Here is a 15294-nt window from a genome sequence, read left to right as displayed (position 1 = left end):
ACTTCTGCGATTCTTCCTGTTTCCTCCGCCACATTTAACAGTTTTCAGTACCCCGGCCCTAACTGTCTCCTGTTCGCAACAGCCGTCCAACCTCTCTACGCCTCCATTCCCTCACCCAGGACAGTCGGAGGGCACTCCTCTTAGTCCTTGAGCGGAGGCCCAACCAGTTGCACCCCCAAAGAGGTCCATGTCAAGGTAGCGGAGGCTTATGGGATAGGCTATTGACCAATATCGACCATAAGCCTCCGCTACCTTGACGACACTTCTCTTCCCACTCCGCCTCCTGGACGCATTCCATTCCATTCTCCCAGAATCTCCATCGAATCTGTTCTGCCATTGCCACCTTCCATACCAGCGCTTCCGATATCTCGTCCTTTCCCACAGTTGCCATTCACGAGGGCCCGCGACCGTGTTGGTCCCATTTCCCGCACATCTGCGCTCACCCTGTTCCGTCCCTCCCAGAACCACGATAGGGTTCCCCCATGTCCTCACCATCCATCCCACTGGACTCTATCTGCAGTGTGGTGCCACCACCAAACACATCTTCCCCTCCCGTCAGCATTCTGAAGGAACTATTCCCTTCGAGGCACCCTGGCCCGCTCCTAAATCCCCCCTTTCCCATGTAAGTGCAGGAGATGCAACACCTGCCATTTTACCTCCTCCCTTCTCGTTGGCCCAGGTTCCCAAACAATCCTTCCGGGCGAAACAGCAATTTACTTACACTTCTTTCAATTTGGCACACTGTATTCACTGCTTTCGCTGCCATCCCCTTGTCACTGGCAGGACCAGTTGCGGAGCAGGTGATCGCTTTGCTGAACACCTCCGTTCAGTCTGCAAGCATGACCCCGAGCTCCTGGTCGCCTGGCATTCGAACTCTCCGCCCCGCACCCCCCCAATCCTGTTCTGACCTCTCTGCCCTCGGCCTCCCACATTGCTGCAATGAAGCTCAACGTAAGCTCGAGCCTCTCAGCTTTTAATCCAACTCAACATGGAGTTCAACTATTTCAGCTCCTAATCACTGCCTCATTTTTTTTTGGACGGCAGCTGTCAGCGACGACTCGGCTTTTCCCCGTTTACACCTCCTCTAGACCCGTCTTTTGTTGCTTGTCCTGTTAACGTCACCTTTTCCCTCATCCCGGTTGTCCTTTGAGTAAACTAGCAAGAGAGTCAAAAAAGTCTAATGAGCATAAGAAAGTGGCAGAGACACATACTGGTGTGTCTGTCCTTACAGTAGAAGACACAAAAATTATACCAAAAGTCTGAGAGTGAAGAAATTAACATAATTAATATTGTTAAAGAAAGGGCACTGGAGAAATTAACAGGACTAAAAGCTGACAAATCCCTTAGACCTGATGGCATACATCCTGTGGTGCTGTAAGAGTTGGCAGCACAGATAATGGATGCACTGGTTGTGATCTTCCAAAATTCCCTAGATTCTGGACTGCTCCCAGTGGATTGGAAGGTAGCAAGTGTAACACCGCAGTTCAAGAAAGGAGAGAGAGAAAAAAGTAGGGAACTCACAGGGCAGTTGGCCTGACATTAGTCCTCGGGACAATGCTGGAATCCGTTATTAAGAAAGTGGGAACATAGATTAAAGGGAATTCATGTTTGAGGATGTACATACCTAACTTCACAAGGCATTCGACGACATGCCCCATGAAGTGTTGCTCAAGAGAAGGGTACTTGGGGATGGGTAATATATTAGAATGGACAGTCATTTTCAGGATGACAAGCTGCCACTAGTGGGGTACCACAAGGATCAGTGCTTGGGTTCAACTCTTTACAATCTACAGTAATTGCTTAAATGAAGGAACCGAGTACAATGTACCCAGGTTTGTCACTGCCTTAGAAGAATAGACAATTTTTAAAGGTTGGGAAGCTATTAAATAGCGCTGAGGGATTTGGAGGTCAGCTAACCCGCAGGTACAGCAAAGGGTTAGGAAGGCAAATGGTATGCTGGTCTTTATTGCAAAGGAGTTGGAGGATATGAGTAAGGAGGTCTGGCTGCAAAGCAAAGGATTGGCCATTCAGGAGGGGAAATTTCTTCAAAGGGTCATGAATCTTTAGAATTCTTTATCACAGAGAATTGTGGATCCTCGGTCATGGGAGTATATTCAAGATTAACAGATCTTTGGATTGTGAGACTCAAGGGATATGGAGATGGTTATGCTGAGGTAGATGATCAGTCCATAATCTCATCAAATGGCCTACTCCAGTTCCTATTTCTTGTTCTGTAAAAGGAGTGAGAGGCGGAGAGAACACAGAGGGGTTTAGGGGTGGAGTGAATTGCATTGACTGAAGACTGGCCTCTGTTACGGTTGGGACCTCGGGAGGAGGCTGAAATGGATCATCCGCTTGGCACTTCTGCCTGATGACGGATGCAAATACTTCAACCTGGTCTTTGGCACTTGCGTGCTTGACTCAGCCATTGCGGAGCCTCCCCTTCCTGGCAGTTGTTTAATTGCCCACTGCTATTTCATCAGGGGACATGGCAGGACTGCTGAGTTTCGACCAGATCCTTGGCTGTGGGATCACTTAGCTCTGTCTATAGCATGCTGTTTGAACATACTTGTAGTCCTGTATTGTAGCTTCACTGGGTTGGCACCTCATTTTTTTTTAAGGTAGACTGGTACTGCCCTTGGCATGTTCCCCTACACACTTTGTTGAACCAGGGTAGAATCTGCATTGGAGGGAACAGCACTAGTAGCCAGCTCAACGGGCCAAGTGCTGGAAAATGGGATTAGAATAGATAGGTGCTTGATGGCTGGCACGGACACGATGGGCCGAAGGGCCTGTTTCTGTGCTGTTTAATTATCATTTTTAACATCCCATGCTCTGAATGGACACCCAAAGATACGAGTTAGCTAGACACTTAAAAGCCCAAATCCAGATGGCAAACATTAAGGAAGACAAGACAAACATGGAGCAATAAAATATAAAACATAACACTGGTAACTGCAAATTAAACACTTCCAAAAACACAATTCAAGCATAAGTAAACCTGAACAGTGAGCAAGTGTTTTCCTGACCTACTTATATATTTATAAAAAAAAGGCCTTTCCTGTCATGGTTCCTGAGACAAGACCCTTAAAGGGACAATGCTCAAATATCTTCTCCCACTGTTGATAATCCCATAGACAAAGGTAAAAAGTCAATTAGGGCAGAGGCAATTGAGAGCAGACACCAGAGAAACAGACAGATTTTAGGGAGCTAGGAAAGAAATTAAAATGTAGGACCTCAGAGGGAAGAACCTCTGCATTACTCCCAGTGCCACATGCTAGTGAGTACAGAAATGAGGATAGCGTTGAAGGGTCTCAGACCTTAAACGTTAACTCTGCTTCTCTCCCCACAGATGCTGCCAGACCTGCTGAGTATTTCCAGCACTTTGTTATTATTTCAGATTTCCAGCATCTGCGGTGTTTTGCTTTTATTGCAGGGAAAAAAACTGTTCCCATTAACAAATAGTACAAGGACAAGGGGGACGCAGATTGAAAGTTTTGGGTAAGAGATACAGGGGAATACGAAGAAGCACTTTAAAAAAAAAAACGCAGTGGGCAGTAATGACCGGGAACTCGCTGCCCACGAGGGTGGTGGAAGTGGAGACAAGAGCGAGTTGGATGGCCACCTGAGGGAAATCGACTTGCAGGGGTGCGGGGATCGAGCCGGAGAGTGAGGCCAACTGGATTGCTACGAGAAGAGCTGTGATCGACTCGATGGGCCAAACGGCCTCCTTTGGTGCAGTGTGACTGGTTTTAGAAACTTCGTGGTCAGTGCTTTCAGGTGGGATTAAAAAAAGCAGGGAGGTGGGGGCTTTGAACTGAGAAACAAAAAAAAAAATGGGGTAATTACACTGCCAGGAGTGTACTATAGACCACCAAACAGTCAGAGAGAGAATATGTATCCAAATGGTTGAGAAGTGCAGAAACACCAGGGAAGTAATAGTAAGGGATGAAGTAATAGAGATTTCAACTACCTTAAATGGGATAAAAATCAGTTAAAAAGGGAAAGAGGATGCAGAATTCTTCAAATGCATTCAGAAGAACTTTTTTTTAGCCAGTATGTAGCGAGCTCATCAACAGAAGGGGTTTAGTTTCAGGGAATTAAGCTGGTCAAGTGGAAGGAGTATCAGAGTGGGGAGCATTTTGGTGGTAGTGATCATAATTCAGTTTGATTTAGCATAGTTATAGCAAAGGACAGAGACAGACCAAGAGTAAAAGTTTTAAATTGGGAAAAGGCTGATTTTACTATGCGGAGATGCGATTTGGCAAAAGTGGACTGGAACCACTTACTTGAACAATAAATCAGTGTCAGAGCAGTGGGAGGCATTCGAGGATGTCCCACAAAGAAAAAAAAGGTGGGACTCCCAAATCTAGGAACCCTCCTGGATGTCAAAGAGTGTATAGGGTAGGATTCAACAAAAAAATAAAGAGGGAAGCTTGCCAGATACCCACAAGTTCACAATACTGCTGAAAGCCTAGAGGTGTATAGAAAGTGCATGAGTGAAATTAAAAGGGAAATTAGGAAAGCAAAGAGAGACCATGATAAAATATTGGCCAATAAAAAATATGTCAAAAGCAACAGGATAAGAGTGGGACCTTTTAAAGATCAAAAAGGTGGATGTATGCGGAGACAGAGGACTTCAGCATAGTTCTGAATGAATACTTTTGTGTATGCCTTCACAAAAGAGGGGGGGACGATGCAGATATTGTAAAGAGGAGCAGTGTGAAATATTGGATGGGATAAAGAGTGAGGGGAACTATTTAGGTGTTCAGCACCCTCGATCGTGGATAAAGCTGCAGGCCTGGATGAAATGTATCCCAGGGCTGGGAGGAAATGGCTTTGCCATCATTTTCCAATCCCCTCTGGCTACAGGCTTGCTGCACGAAGACTGCTAACGTTGTACCAGTCAGTCAGCCTAACCTCAGTGATAGGCAAATGAGAGAGAAAACCCTAGAGCGACAAAATTAGTCATCATGGATGAATGCAGGACTATCAGCATCAATGTTAAGGGAAGGTCATGTCTGACCAATGTGATTGAAGTTTTGAGGTAGCAAGCATGTTTGATGTGATCTACCCGGATTTTAGAAAGGCCTTTGACAAGGCTCCACATGGTACGCTGGTCAGAAAAGTGACAGCCCATGTGATTCAAGGGAAAGTGGATCCAAAATTGGTTCAGTGGCAAGAAGTAAAAGGGTGTTTGGGTGACTGTAGGGCTGTTTCTAGTGGGGTTCTGCAAGGCTCAGTACTGGGTCTCTAGCTGCTCGTGGTGTAGATCAATAATTTAGATTACAGGAGACATGATTACAAATTTGCAGATAGCACCAAAATTGGTCATATAGTTGATTGAGGGGAGGAAAGCCAGTCAGGCGGGCAGAACAGTGGTAAATGCAGTTCAGTGTGAGGTAATACATTTGGGGAGGACAAACAAGACGAGGGAATACACAATAAATGGTAGGATACTGCAGAGGAAGAGAGGGGCCCTGGAGCACATGTCCACAGATCCCTGAAGGTAGCAGGACAAGTGGATAAGGCAGATGGAATACTTTCCTTTATTCGCCGAGGCACAGAATATAAAAGCAGGGAGATTACCTAGAACTGTATAAAACACTAGGTTAGGCCATACTGTGTACCATTCTGGTCACTGCACTACAGGAAGGATGCGATCGTACTGGAGAGGGTACGGAGGAGATTTGTGAGATGTTGCCAGGAATGGAGAATTTTAGCTATGAGGAAAGATTGGATCGGCTGGGGTTTTCATCTTTAGAACAGAGGAAGCTGTGGGGAGGTTTAAATGAGGTGTATAAAGTTATGAGGGGTCTGGATAGAGTCGATAGGAAGGCCTTTACTCCTCACGATGAGATGTCAATACCAGGGCACAGAGGAGTAATTTTTTCACCCAGAGGGTGAAAGGGGCTGGAACTCTCTGCTGGAAAAGGTGGTAAAGGCAGAAACCCCCCCCATTGCACTTAAGTAGTACTTGGAAATGCACGCGAAGTGCTGTAACCTACAGGGCTACGGACCAACAGCTAGGAAGTGGGATTTGGGCTGGATAGTTCTTTGCGTTGGCCGGCACAGACACAATGGGCCGAATGGCCACGTTTTGCGCCATTAATCTTCGATGTCCCCATTCCAAGACCACAAAAGCCTCAACATCCTACAGCACAGAATGACAGACTAAAAATGTTTTTCAAACTAAACCTTTAATGAATCTTCTTTGTATAATTTTTTTTCCTTTGTCCAAAGTTCTAATGGGCATAACAGAACCCCCTCCCTCCCTCTCGCACACTTGGATATCAAGACAGGCAAAAAAAAAAAGGACAAGAGGTTGCATTTGCAAATCTGAGATCGGAACTAGAAGCCTCTTTTTTTTTTCTCTCTCCTTTTTAAACATTCAAATGTTGAAGTCAATCAAACCAGCATTTTATTTATTCCAGAATTTTCCAAAAAATCTAAACGAATAAATATGAAAAAAAAGCATGAACTTGGCTAATGACTTTTTTTGTTTTGCACATATTTTACAACTTTAAGCTTTCTTCCTCACCCCTCTGTTCCCCTCCCACCCGCGTGCGCAATGTTTAATTGGGTTCGCGCCTCGCGAGTCATCGTCCGATTAAGTGGGGATCTGGTTAAAAGCCAACGCCTTGCCATGATTCACAAAAATAACCCTTGACCTCTTGCCGGCAGGTCACTGCTCCACTGCTGAATAGGGCCACGTGTGGATCAAAACTTGTAATATTTATTTACATCTTCAATATTTGCATGGATTCAAAAGAACGACAAACAGCATAGTGAAAAGTGACGTCGAAACAAGTGGTCTCTGTTTCTGAGTTAGCAACACTGGAGCCAATTATTTTCATGTTGGAATTCTCTTTCGTTGTTCCAAAAAAAAATAATTCCTCTTTCCCCCAATGTGCAAGTCGAGACAACCCAAGCGCGTGTGCGCGCAGACACTTGTGCACGCGCGCACACATACACACACAAAATGACGCAATCTAACAGGGGGATGGAGGAGGATGGGGAAAATGAAATTTTTTTTTTTCCAAAGTCAGTATTTTTTTTTTCCCTGTGTCAAGCTCTCACTCCAGAAATCCTCTCAGCACAGGCAGTGCCTTTCCGTAACCTGTTTTTTTTTTTAAAGCAAGTCTACTAGGACAGTCCGAGGAGAGCAAGTTATGCACATTTTACAGTCTTGTTAAAAAAAATCCTCCCCCTGTGTACTGCCTTTTATTTCTCAATTTTCTTCCGATCGTTCCTTCCATCCTTTGTACAGCTTCAGGCAAGGCCGAATCCTTCTGAACACTCCTGTATCGCGAGCAGCAACATGTGACGCAGTTTCTCATAGCTCTCGTAGGCTGGGAGGTCCAGTTGGTTAAAGCTAAGGAGGTACAAGGAAATAATTTTGAGATGGGAAGAGAAATGAATATATTTTAAACAAGACAGAGGACGATGGCTCCGGCTAGGGTGTTCAGGACCGTTTCCTACACCCCAGAACCAACGTGGGGGCTTGCTATATTAGATTTAGTAACGAGCAACAAGCCACATTTGGTTAACATCCCAATGATGTGAAAATTTATCTAACCGTGACCATAATGCAGCTCAACGTTGTGTCTGAAATGAAGATTCTAGATTGAGGTAAGTCTGGCTCCAATGGAATTTGAGATAGAGACTGTTCAAAAAAGAATTTAACATGATGTAAAGCCAGTTTATATCCCTCGGGCACGAGAGGTACTTCCCGGGAATAGCACCATGGACAACTTAAAAAGGTAAGGGACGTCATAGAACTAAAAGGAGAAAGTATACAAGGAATGCGAGAACTAGCACAGATCCTGGCAAGTGGGAGAGATATAAAGAACAAAAGGTGAAAAACAGGTAGAGTTACAAATAGCGAGTATGGAAAGAAACTCGCAATTGATAAAATCAGCACAAAACATTTTTACAATTATTAGGAAAAGGGGAGGGGTGTGAGGAACAATGTGGTGACCCTGAAAACTGATGATGGTGGCACTGTCAACGAAAAGATGGAAGACGTGTCGGATGATTACTTATGGTTAGTATTTATCGCAGAGCGAGAGGATAGCCTGGTGGACATCACAACTAATAAATCAGGAAGAGAGAATTGCCAAAATTAACGTGAACAAAACAACTTTAAGGAAGGAAGTAATGTGACTAAAGAGTGACAAATCCCCAGCACCAGATGGCTTCCATACTAGGGTTTTAAAGGAATTAGGTGTGAACATTGGGATCAGAGGTGAGCTGGCAAGATGGATACAGAACTGGCTCAGTCATAGAAGACAGAGGGTAGCAGTGGAAGGGTGCTTTTCTGAATGGAGGGATGTGACTAGTGGTGTTCCGCAGGGATCAGTACTGGGACCTTTACTCTTTGTAGTATATATAAATGATTTGGAGCAAAATGTAGCCGGTCTGATTAGTCAGTTTGCGGACGACACAAAGGTTGGTGGAGTTGCGGATAGCGATGAAGAATGTCAGAGGATACAGCAGGATATAGATCGGTTGGAGACTTGGGCGGAGAAATGGCAGATGGAGTTTAATCCGGACAAATGTGAGGTAATGCATTTTGGAAGGTCTAATACAGGTGGGAGGTATACAGTAAATGGCAGAACCCTTATGAGTATCGACAGGCAGAGAGATCTGGGCGTACAGGTCCACAGGTCACTGAAAGTGGCAACGCAGGTGGATAAGGTAGTCAGGAAGGCAGATGGCATGCTTGCCTTCATCGGTCGGGGCATAGAGTATAAAAATTGGCAAGTCATGTTGCAGCTGTACAGAACCTTAGGCCACACTTGGAATATTGCGTACAATTCTGGTCGCCACACTACCAGAAGGATGTGCAGGCTTTGGAGAGGGTACAGAGGAGGCTTACCAGGATGTTGCCTGGTCTGGAGGGTATTAGCTATGAGGAGAGGTTGGATAAACTCGGATTGTTTTCACTGGAACGACGGAGGTGGAGGGGCAACATGATAGAGGTTTACAAAGTTATGAGTGGCATGGACAGAGTGGATAGTCAGAAGCTTTTTCCCAGGGTGGAAGAGTCAGTTACTAGGGGACATAGGTTTAAGGTGCGAGGGCAAAGTTTAGAGGGGATGTGCGAGGCAAGTTTTTTTTTTTTTTTTACACAGAGGGTGCTGAGTGCCTGGAACTTGCTGCCAGGGGAGGTGGTGGAAGTAGGTACGATAGCGACGTTCAAGAGGCATCTTGACAAATACATGAATAGGATGGGAATAGAGGGATACGGTCCCCGGAAGTGCAGAATGTTTTAGTTTAGACAGGCATCAAGATCGGCGCAGGCTTGGAGGGCCGAATGGCCTGTTCCTGTGCTGTTCTGTTCTTTAACTATACAATCTTCCAAATTTCTCGATTTAGGAACCATTTCTTTGGATTTGAAAACTGTGCACGAGTGAGGGAAACCAGGGAATTATAGACCAGTTAGCCTAACATTTGTTGTTGGGAAATTACTAGAGCCTGTAATTAAGAATAGGGTGACTGAACACTGAAAATTTTCAGCTGATCAGATTTGGAAAGGGTAAGTCATGCCTGACAAACTTGATTGAACTTTTTGAAAAGGTGATTAAATTAGTGGTCTGTCTCTAGATGTTATTTATATGGAGTTCCAGAAGACACTTGATAAAGTCCCTCTTAAGAGGCTCTTAGCTAAAACTGAAGCTTGTGGAATTGAAGACGAATTATTGACCTGGGTTCGGAAATTGGCTGAGGGAAGGAGACAATGAGTAGGGATAATGGGCAGGTATTCTAATTGGCAAGATGTGATTAGTGGTGTACCGTAAGGATCTAGGTTGGGGCCTCAACTATTCGCTGTATTTATTAATGACTTCAATGATGGGATAGAAAGCCAGAAATTTGTTGATAACACATGGCATTGTGAGCAGTGTAGACAGAAGCCTAAAATTACAAAGAGATATTGGTAGATTAGGTGAATGGGCAAAACTGTGGCAAATGGATTTCAATGTAGGCAAGTGTGAGGTCCTCCGCATTAGATGGAAAAAGGATACTTTCTAAATGGTGAAAGGCTAGAAACAAGTGGAGATCTAAAGAGACTTGAGGGTCCAGGTACACAGATTAAAATATCATAAACAGACACAGAAAATAATCAGGAAAGCTAATGGAATGCTGGCCTTCATATCTCGAGAACTAGAATACAAGGGGGTAGAATCATGCTTCAGCTGTACAAAGCTCTGGTTAGACCACAGCTGGAGTATTGTGAACAGTTCTGCGCACCACACCGGAGGAAGGATATACTGGTCTTAGCGGGAGGGCAGTGTAGATTTACCAGAGTGATAGCTGGACTCCAAGGGTTAAATTACGAGGAGATTACACAAACTAGAGTTGTATTGCCTGGAATTTAGAAGCTGAAGGGGGTGATTTGACTGACAGTTTCCAGATATTAAGGGGGAACAGACAGGGTAGATAGAGAAACTATTTCCACTGGTTGGGGAGTCGAGAACTAGGGGGCAGAGTCCTAAAATGAGAGCCAGACCTTTCAGGAATGAAATGAGGAAACATTTCTACACACAAAGGGTGGTAGGGGTTTGGAACTCTCTCCCGCAAACGGCGATCGATGCTGGAGTCAATTGTTAATGTTAAATCTGTGAGATTGATCGATTTTTGATATCCAAAGGTATTACAGGATAGTGGGGGGCAAAGGCGGGGATATGGAGTTAGATCACAGATCAGCCATGATCTCACTGAATGGCGGAACAGGCTGGAGGGGCTGAATGGCCTCCTCGTGTTCATATGTCCTTTATAGCATCGTTACCTTTACATCACTGTTAGACAAGGCAAAAGAACAGAGACAGATTTCCTTTCCTATAGTGACTTATCGTGACGTCAGCACATCCCAAAGCGTTTTACAGCCAATAAAGTGTAGGAAGTGTGGTAACCAATTTGCGCACAGCAAGCTCCCACACACAGCTATGTGATAATGAGCCAGATCATCTGTTTCTTTTTATTAAAGGTGATGGTGCCCTGGTTTAAGGTCTCATCCCAAAGATGACATCTCCGACACTGCAGTGCTCCCTCAGGACTGCACCGTGCCGTCAATCCAGATTGTTGTGCTCAGGTGTCTGGAGTGCGACTTGGACCCACCAGCTTCTGATTCGGAGGGGAGAGAGCCACCGCCGACAGCTACGAAACTACTTCGAAAGCAACATATCCCCGCGCTGAATCCTCACCAAGTGTGAGCCGAGGGCAACCTGTCGGTCGAACGGTCGTCCCGGTGAATCTGGAACTTCTGGATGCCGTTCATTCCTTCCAGGGCTGCAAAGCCCTGCAGAGGGACCTTGGAGGTACCGGTAACAAACTGCAGGAACTTCGCACGATCAGCCTGGTCGAAGGAGCGCAGTGCCCGCCAGAACCACTGGATCTGTGGGTGAAACACACAGTCATGAAACACCTGTAATAAGTGGGAAGGCACGATGGGGGGAAATTTGTCCATTCCTCACCTCCCTGTCCCGAGGAGTCAACGCAGTGGACAAGGAGCCACCTATTGCAAATAATACCCCGTCGACCGTGACAACCTGCCCACTGACAATCCCTGTCCGTGAGGGCCTACACTTGCATCTACCCGCTTTTGGTTTTGATAGAACGAGCTGCATTCACCCAACCTCCTGAAGGTAGCAAGCATCCTCGGATGCTTCCCAAAGCAGCACATTAAAAGGGGTTAACTGAAAGCTTGGCCAAGGAGGTGGTTTCTGAAGAAGGGTCTGAAAGGAAGAAAGGGATGAGAAGTGCAGGAGTTTAGTCAGGCAGTTCCAGAGTGAGGGGCCCAGAGGGCTGAAGGCATGGCTGCCGATGGTGAGGGCGAGGGATAGGGTTCTGCAGAGGCAGCCAGTTAGGGATGGGGAGGGGAGACACCAAGGAGGGATTTGAACATGAACACGAGAATTTGAACTTGTTGGTTGGGGCCAGTGTGCGTCAGTGAGCACAGGGTGGGGAGTTGATGGGTGATCGGGACGAGTTAGGGTGAGCTGAAGGTTACTGAGGTTTGGAGGCCGGGAGGCCAACCAGAGTAGCACTGGAATAATCAAGTCCAAGGGCAACAAAAGCATGGATGAGGGTTTCAGCAGCAGATGGGTTTGAGTGGGGTGGGAGGCGTGCGATATTACAAAGGCAGAGGTGTGATGTCTTTGTCAAGGAAAGGTTGGCAGTATATTCCTTAAATGTGGGTCCAGCCATTACACCAGGAGCTGAGGAGAGGCTGTTGCTGCTGGGGTGGACTAAGCAGAGCAAACATTTGAGCCAAGAGTCATCATCAATGCATTGAGAAACTGACTGAAAGTCTTCACGATTTTCTGACTGGAAAGGTACATCCTAATTAACACAAGACTAAAGATCCCATGACACTGCCCCAAACACTCCCAGAGCAGCTTATAAATACAGTACAGCCATGTTATACAGTGACAGACCAGTCCACACCAGTACTGTACCCCACTGTTATACAGTGACAGACCTGTCCCCACCAGTACTGTATCCCACTGTTATACAGTGACAGACCAGTCCCCACCAGTACTGTACCCCAGTTATACAGTGACAGACCTGTCCCCACCAGTACTGTATCCCACTGTTATACAGTGACAGACCAGTCCCCACCAGTACTGTACCCCAGTTATACAGTGACAGACCAGTCCCCACCAGTACTGTACCCCGGTGTTATACAGTGACAGACCTGTCCCCACCAGTACTGTACCCCAGTGTTATACAGTGACAGACCCGTCCCCACCAGTACTGTACCCGTGTTATACAGTGACAGACCTGTCCCCACCAGTACTGTACCCCAGTATTATACAGTGACAGACCTGTCACCACCAGTACTGTATCCCACTGTTATACAGTGACAGACCAGTCCCCACCAGTACTGTACCCCGGTGTTATACAGTGACAGACCTGTCCCCACCAGTACTGTACCCCAGTGTTATACAGTGACAGACCCGTCCCCACCAGTACTGTACCCGTGTTATACAGTGACAGACCTGTCCCCACCAGTACTGTACCCCAGTATTATACAGTGACAGACCTGTCACCACCAGTACTGTATCCCACTGTTATACAGTGACAGACCTGTCCTCACCAGTACTGTACCCCAGTGTTATACAGCTAACAGCGCTCTTTCCCGACATTAGCCAAATGTGGATGAACAGAACCTGTACAAGCTGATGGGGTTTTTTAAAAAATAGAGTTTGGCAATTTCACATTTCTACTGTTACACCTCACTGCAACTGGTATCTGGAGCATGCACTGCCTAATGCCGGCAGGTGAAGACAATTCCTTGGGGCCCCACCTGTATGGAGTTAACCTGGTACTTGTGGTATTCAGTGTTAGCTTTCAAGTCATCGATATCAATGGTCGGTAAGCCTGAAATGAGTAGCTCCAGCTCCTGCTCCGTAAAAATGGAGATCAACCTCTTTGGGATAATCTCGTAAAACCCTTCCAGGAATGCCGCCAGCTGTTTCCGGATCGCACCTGCCGCAGAACACAAGGAGAAAGAAATCAAGGTCTTTTTAAGAACACCTTTTCTACCACCTGCCCCACCCAAATCCATAAGATTCATTATTTAACAGCCCTCATTCCAACACCTTCCTTCCCTCCCCTCCAAAGTCTCAGACACAAACCCTCTCAGTTACTCACCGGTCATCTTCATTTGACAAACCAGGTGGACGTATTCCTTCTTGTTTTCTTCCGTGACAACGATGTGTGCTCCATTTGGTTTCAGCTCCCGCACCTCGCACACTCCGAACTCTTGCACCTGCAATGGAAGGACAGTGTGTTGCAAAGTTGCCTTCAAGGATTCTTGCCTCCCTTTCGCTGAACGCCACGATCGAAGACGCAAGAATGAGAGAAAAAAAAGCACCTGCTCTTGATCTGAAGACGCAGTCACACTCAAACAGTTGCGTAAAGAGAACTTTCAAATATAGGCAATCGCCCTGGCCCAAACAAGCCCACCCATCGCTCCTCAAACTATTCAATTCGATCATGTAAGATCTGTTCCACCACCCCATTTCCCCACCTTTACAACCTTTATAGCGAGGGTGCTCAGAGCGCAGATTTCTCTGCACAAAACTGGTTCTGAAGCCTAGATTCTTTTTAAAGGGATTAGACTGGGTGAGATATTAAAGGGTGCGGGGAGTGAGTGGGATTAGACTGGGTGGGATAATAAAGGGTGCAGGGAGTGAGGGGGGGGGAAGAGACTGGGATTCGACTGGGTGGGATATTAAAGGGTACGGGAAGTGCGGTGGGGGGGGGGGTGGAATTAGACTGGGTGCGATATTAAAGGGTACAGGAAGTGAGTCGGAGAGCGGGATTAGACTGGGTGGAATATTAAAGGGTACGGGGAGTGAGGGGGAGAGTGGGATTAGAGTGGGTGGGATATTAAAGGGTGCAGGAAGTGAGTAGAAGAGTGGGATTAGACTGGGTGGGATATTAAAGGGTATGGGGAGCGAGGGGGAGAGTGGTATTAGACTGGGCGGCTGAAGTTGAGACAAGCACCAGTACAGGGTTGGATGGGCTGAAGGGCCTGTTTTCGGTGCTGTAACATTCTACTCGGGAGGGGTGGGGATGGCCCGAGATGGTGATTTAAGGCCAGCTGTACCTCTGTACTGAAGGTGAGCTCGTAGCCTAGTGTAGACACATCGTTTTCCAGCAGGTACACCAGCCCCTGGTAAAAATGATAATCTTCACTTTCCATGTCTGTGTACCTGTGGAGAAAAACAGAACTCGCAGTCATTTTCCCTTTTATAAAAAAAAACACAAGCTCAAACACCCTGCCCTGGACAGGGTTCCCCCTCCCTTCACACCAACAGGTCTTGCACCAGCACTAACAGGTTACAGACACACTCCCAAAACACTGGGCTACTCTACAGCCCGGAGCTGGAAGGCTCCAAACACGACTCTTCCCTCCGACTCCCCCACCCCCCGATCCGTGGGGAAGCACGTAGCATTTATTCTGCCTCTCACCTGTGACAATTCGCTCAGACAGTGCGCCCACAAAGTGTCACAGGTTCCCCGCATTCCTCAACGACATCAGGCAAATCAGTTTGCCCGACGGGAGGAGAAGGGTGAGGTGAAACTGAAATACTTGTCTTCGACAAATGTTGTGTGCGGCTCACAGCCGTCAACATTTCGCAGCACCGCTGGTTTAATGGCCAGCGTTGTGACCCAACTAGATCAATACAAGCACTGCGAACCAAGCTTGAATTGCCAAGTGCCCCCCCTTAACACTGAACCGCGGCCCAGTGGGTAGACTCTCACCCGAGACAGAAGATC

General features: G+C 46.5%; 1 protein-coding gene across 1 annotated transcript in view; it reads right to left on the bottom strand.

The window, feature by feature from the left end:
• Positions 1-6181: 6181 nt before the first annotated feature.
• Positions 6182-15294, bottom strand: part of huwe1 (HECT, UBA and WWE domain containing E3 ubiquitin protein ligase 1) — a 124317-nt gene continuing 115204 nt past the window's right edge. The window contains exons 73-77 of the mRNA XM_068024344.1: positions 14621-14726; positions 13660-13777; positions 13313-13494; positions 11208-11398; positions 6182-7375 (exon numbers count right to left, since the gene is read on the bottom strand). Coding sequence (XP_067880445.1) covers positions 7273-7375; positions 11208-11398; positions 13313-13494; positions 13660-13777; positions 14621-14726 — 700 coding nt within the window. The 3' untranslated portion in view covers positions 6182-7272. The remainder of the gene's footprint in view (positions 7376-11207; positions 11399-13312; positions 13495-13659; positions 13778-14620; positions 14727-15294) is intronic.

Source organism: Heterodontus francisci, chromosome 49 (genome assembly GCF_036365525.1).
Source record: "Heterodontus francisci isolate sHetFra1 chromosome 49, sHetFra1.hap1, whole genome shotgun sequence".
NCBI classification, from domain to species: Eukaryota; Metazoa; Chordata; class Chondrichthyes; order Heterodontiformes; family Heterodontidae; genus Heterodontus; species Heterodontus francisci.
This window is presented reverse-complemented; position numbering and strand designations above follow the sequence as displayed.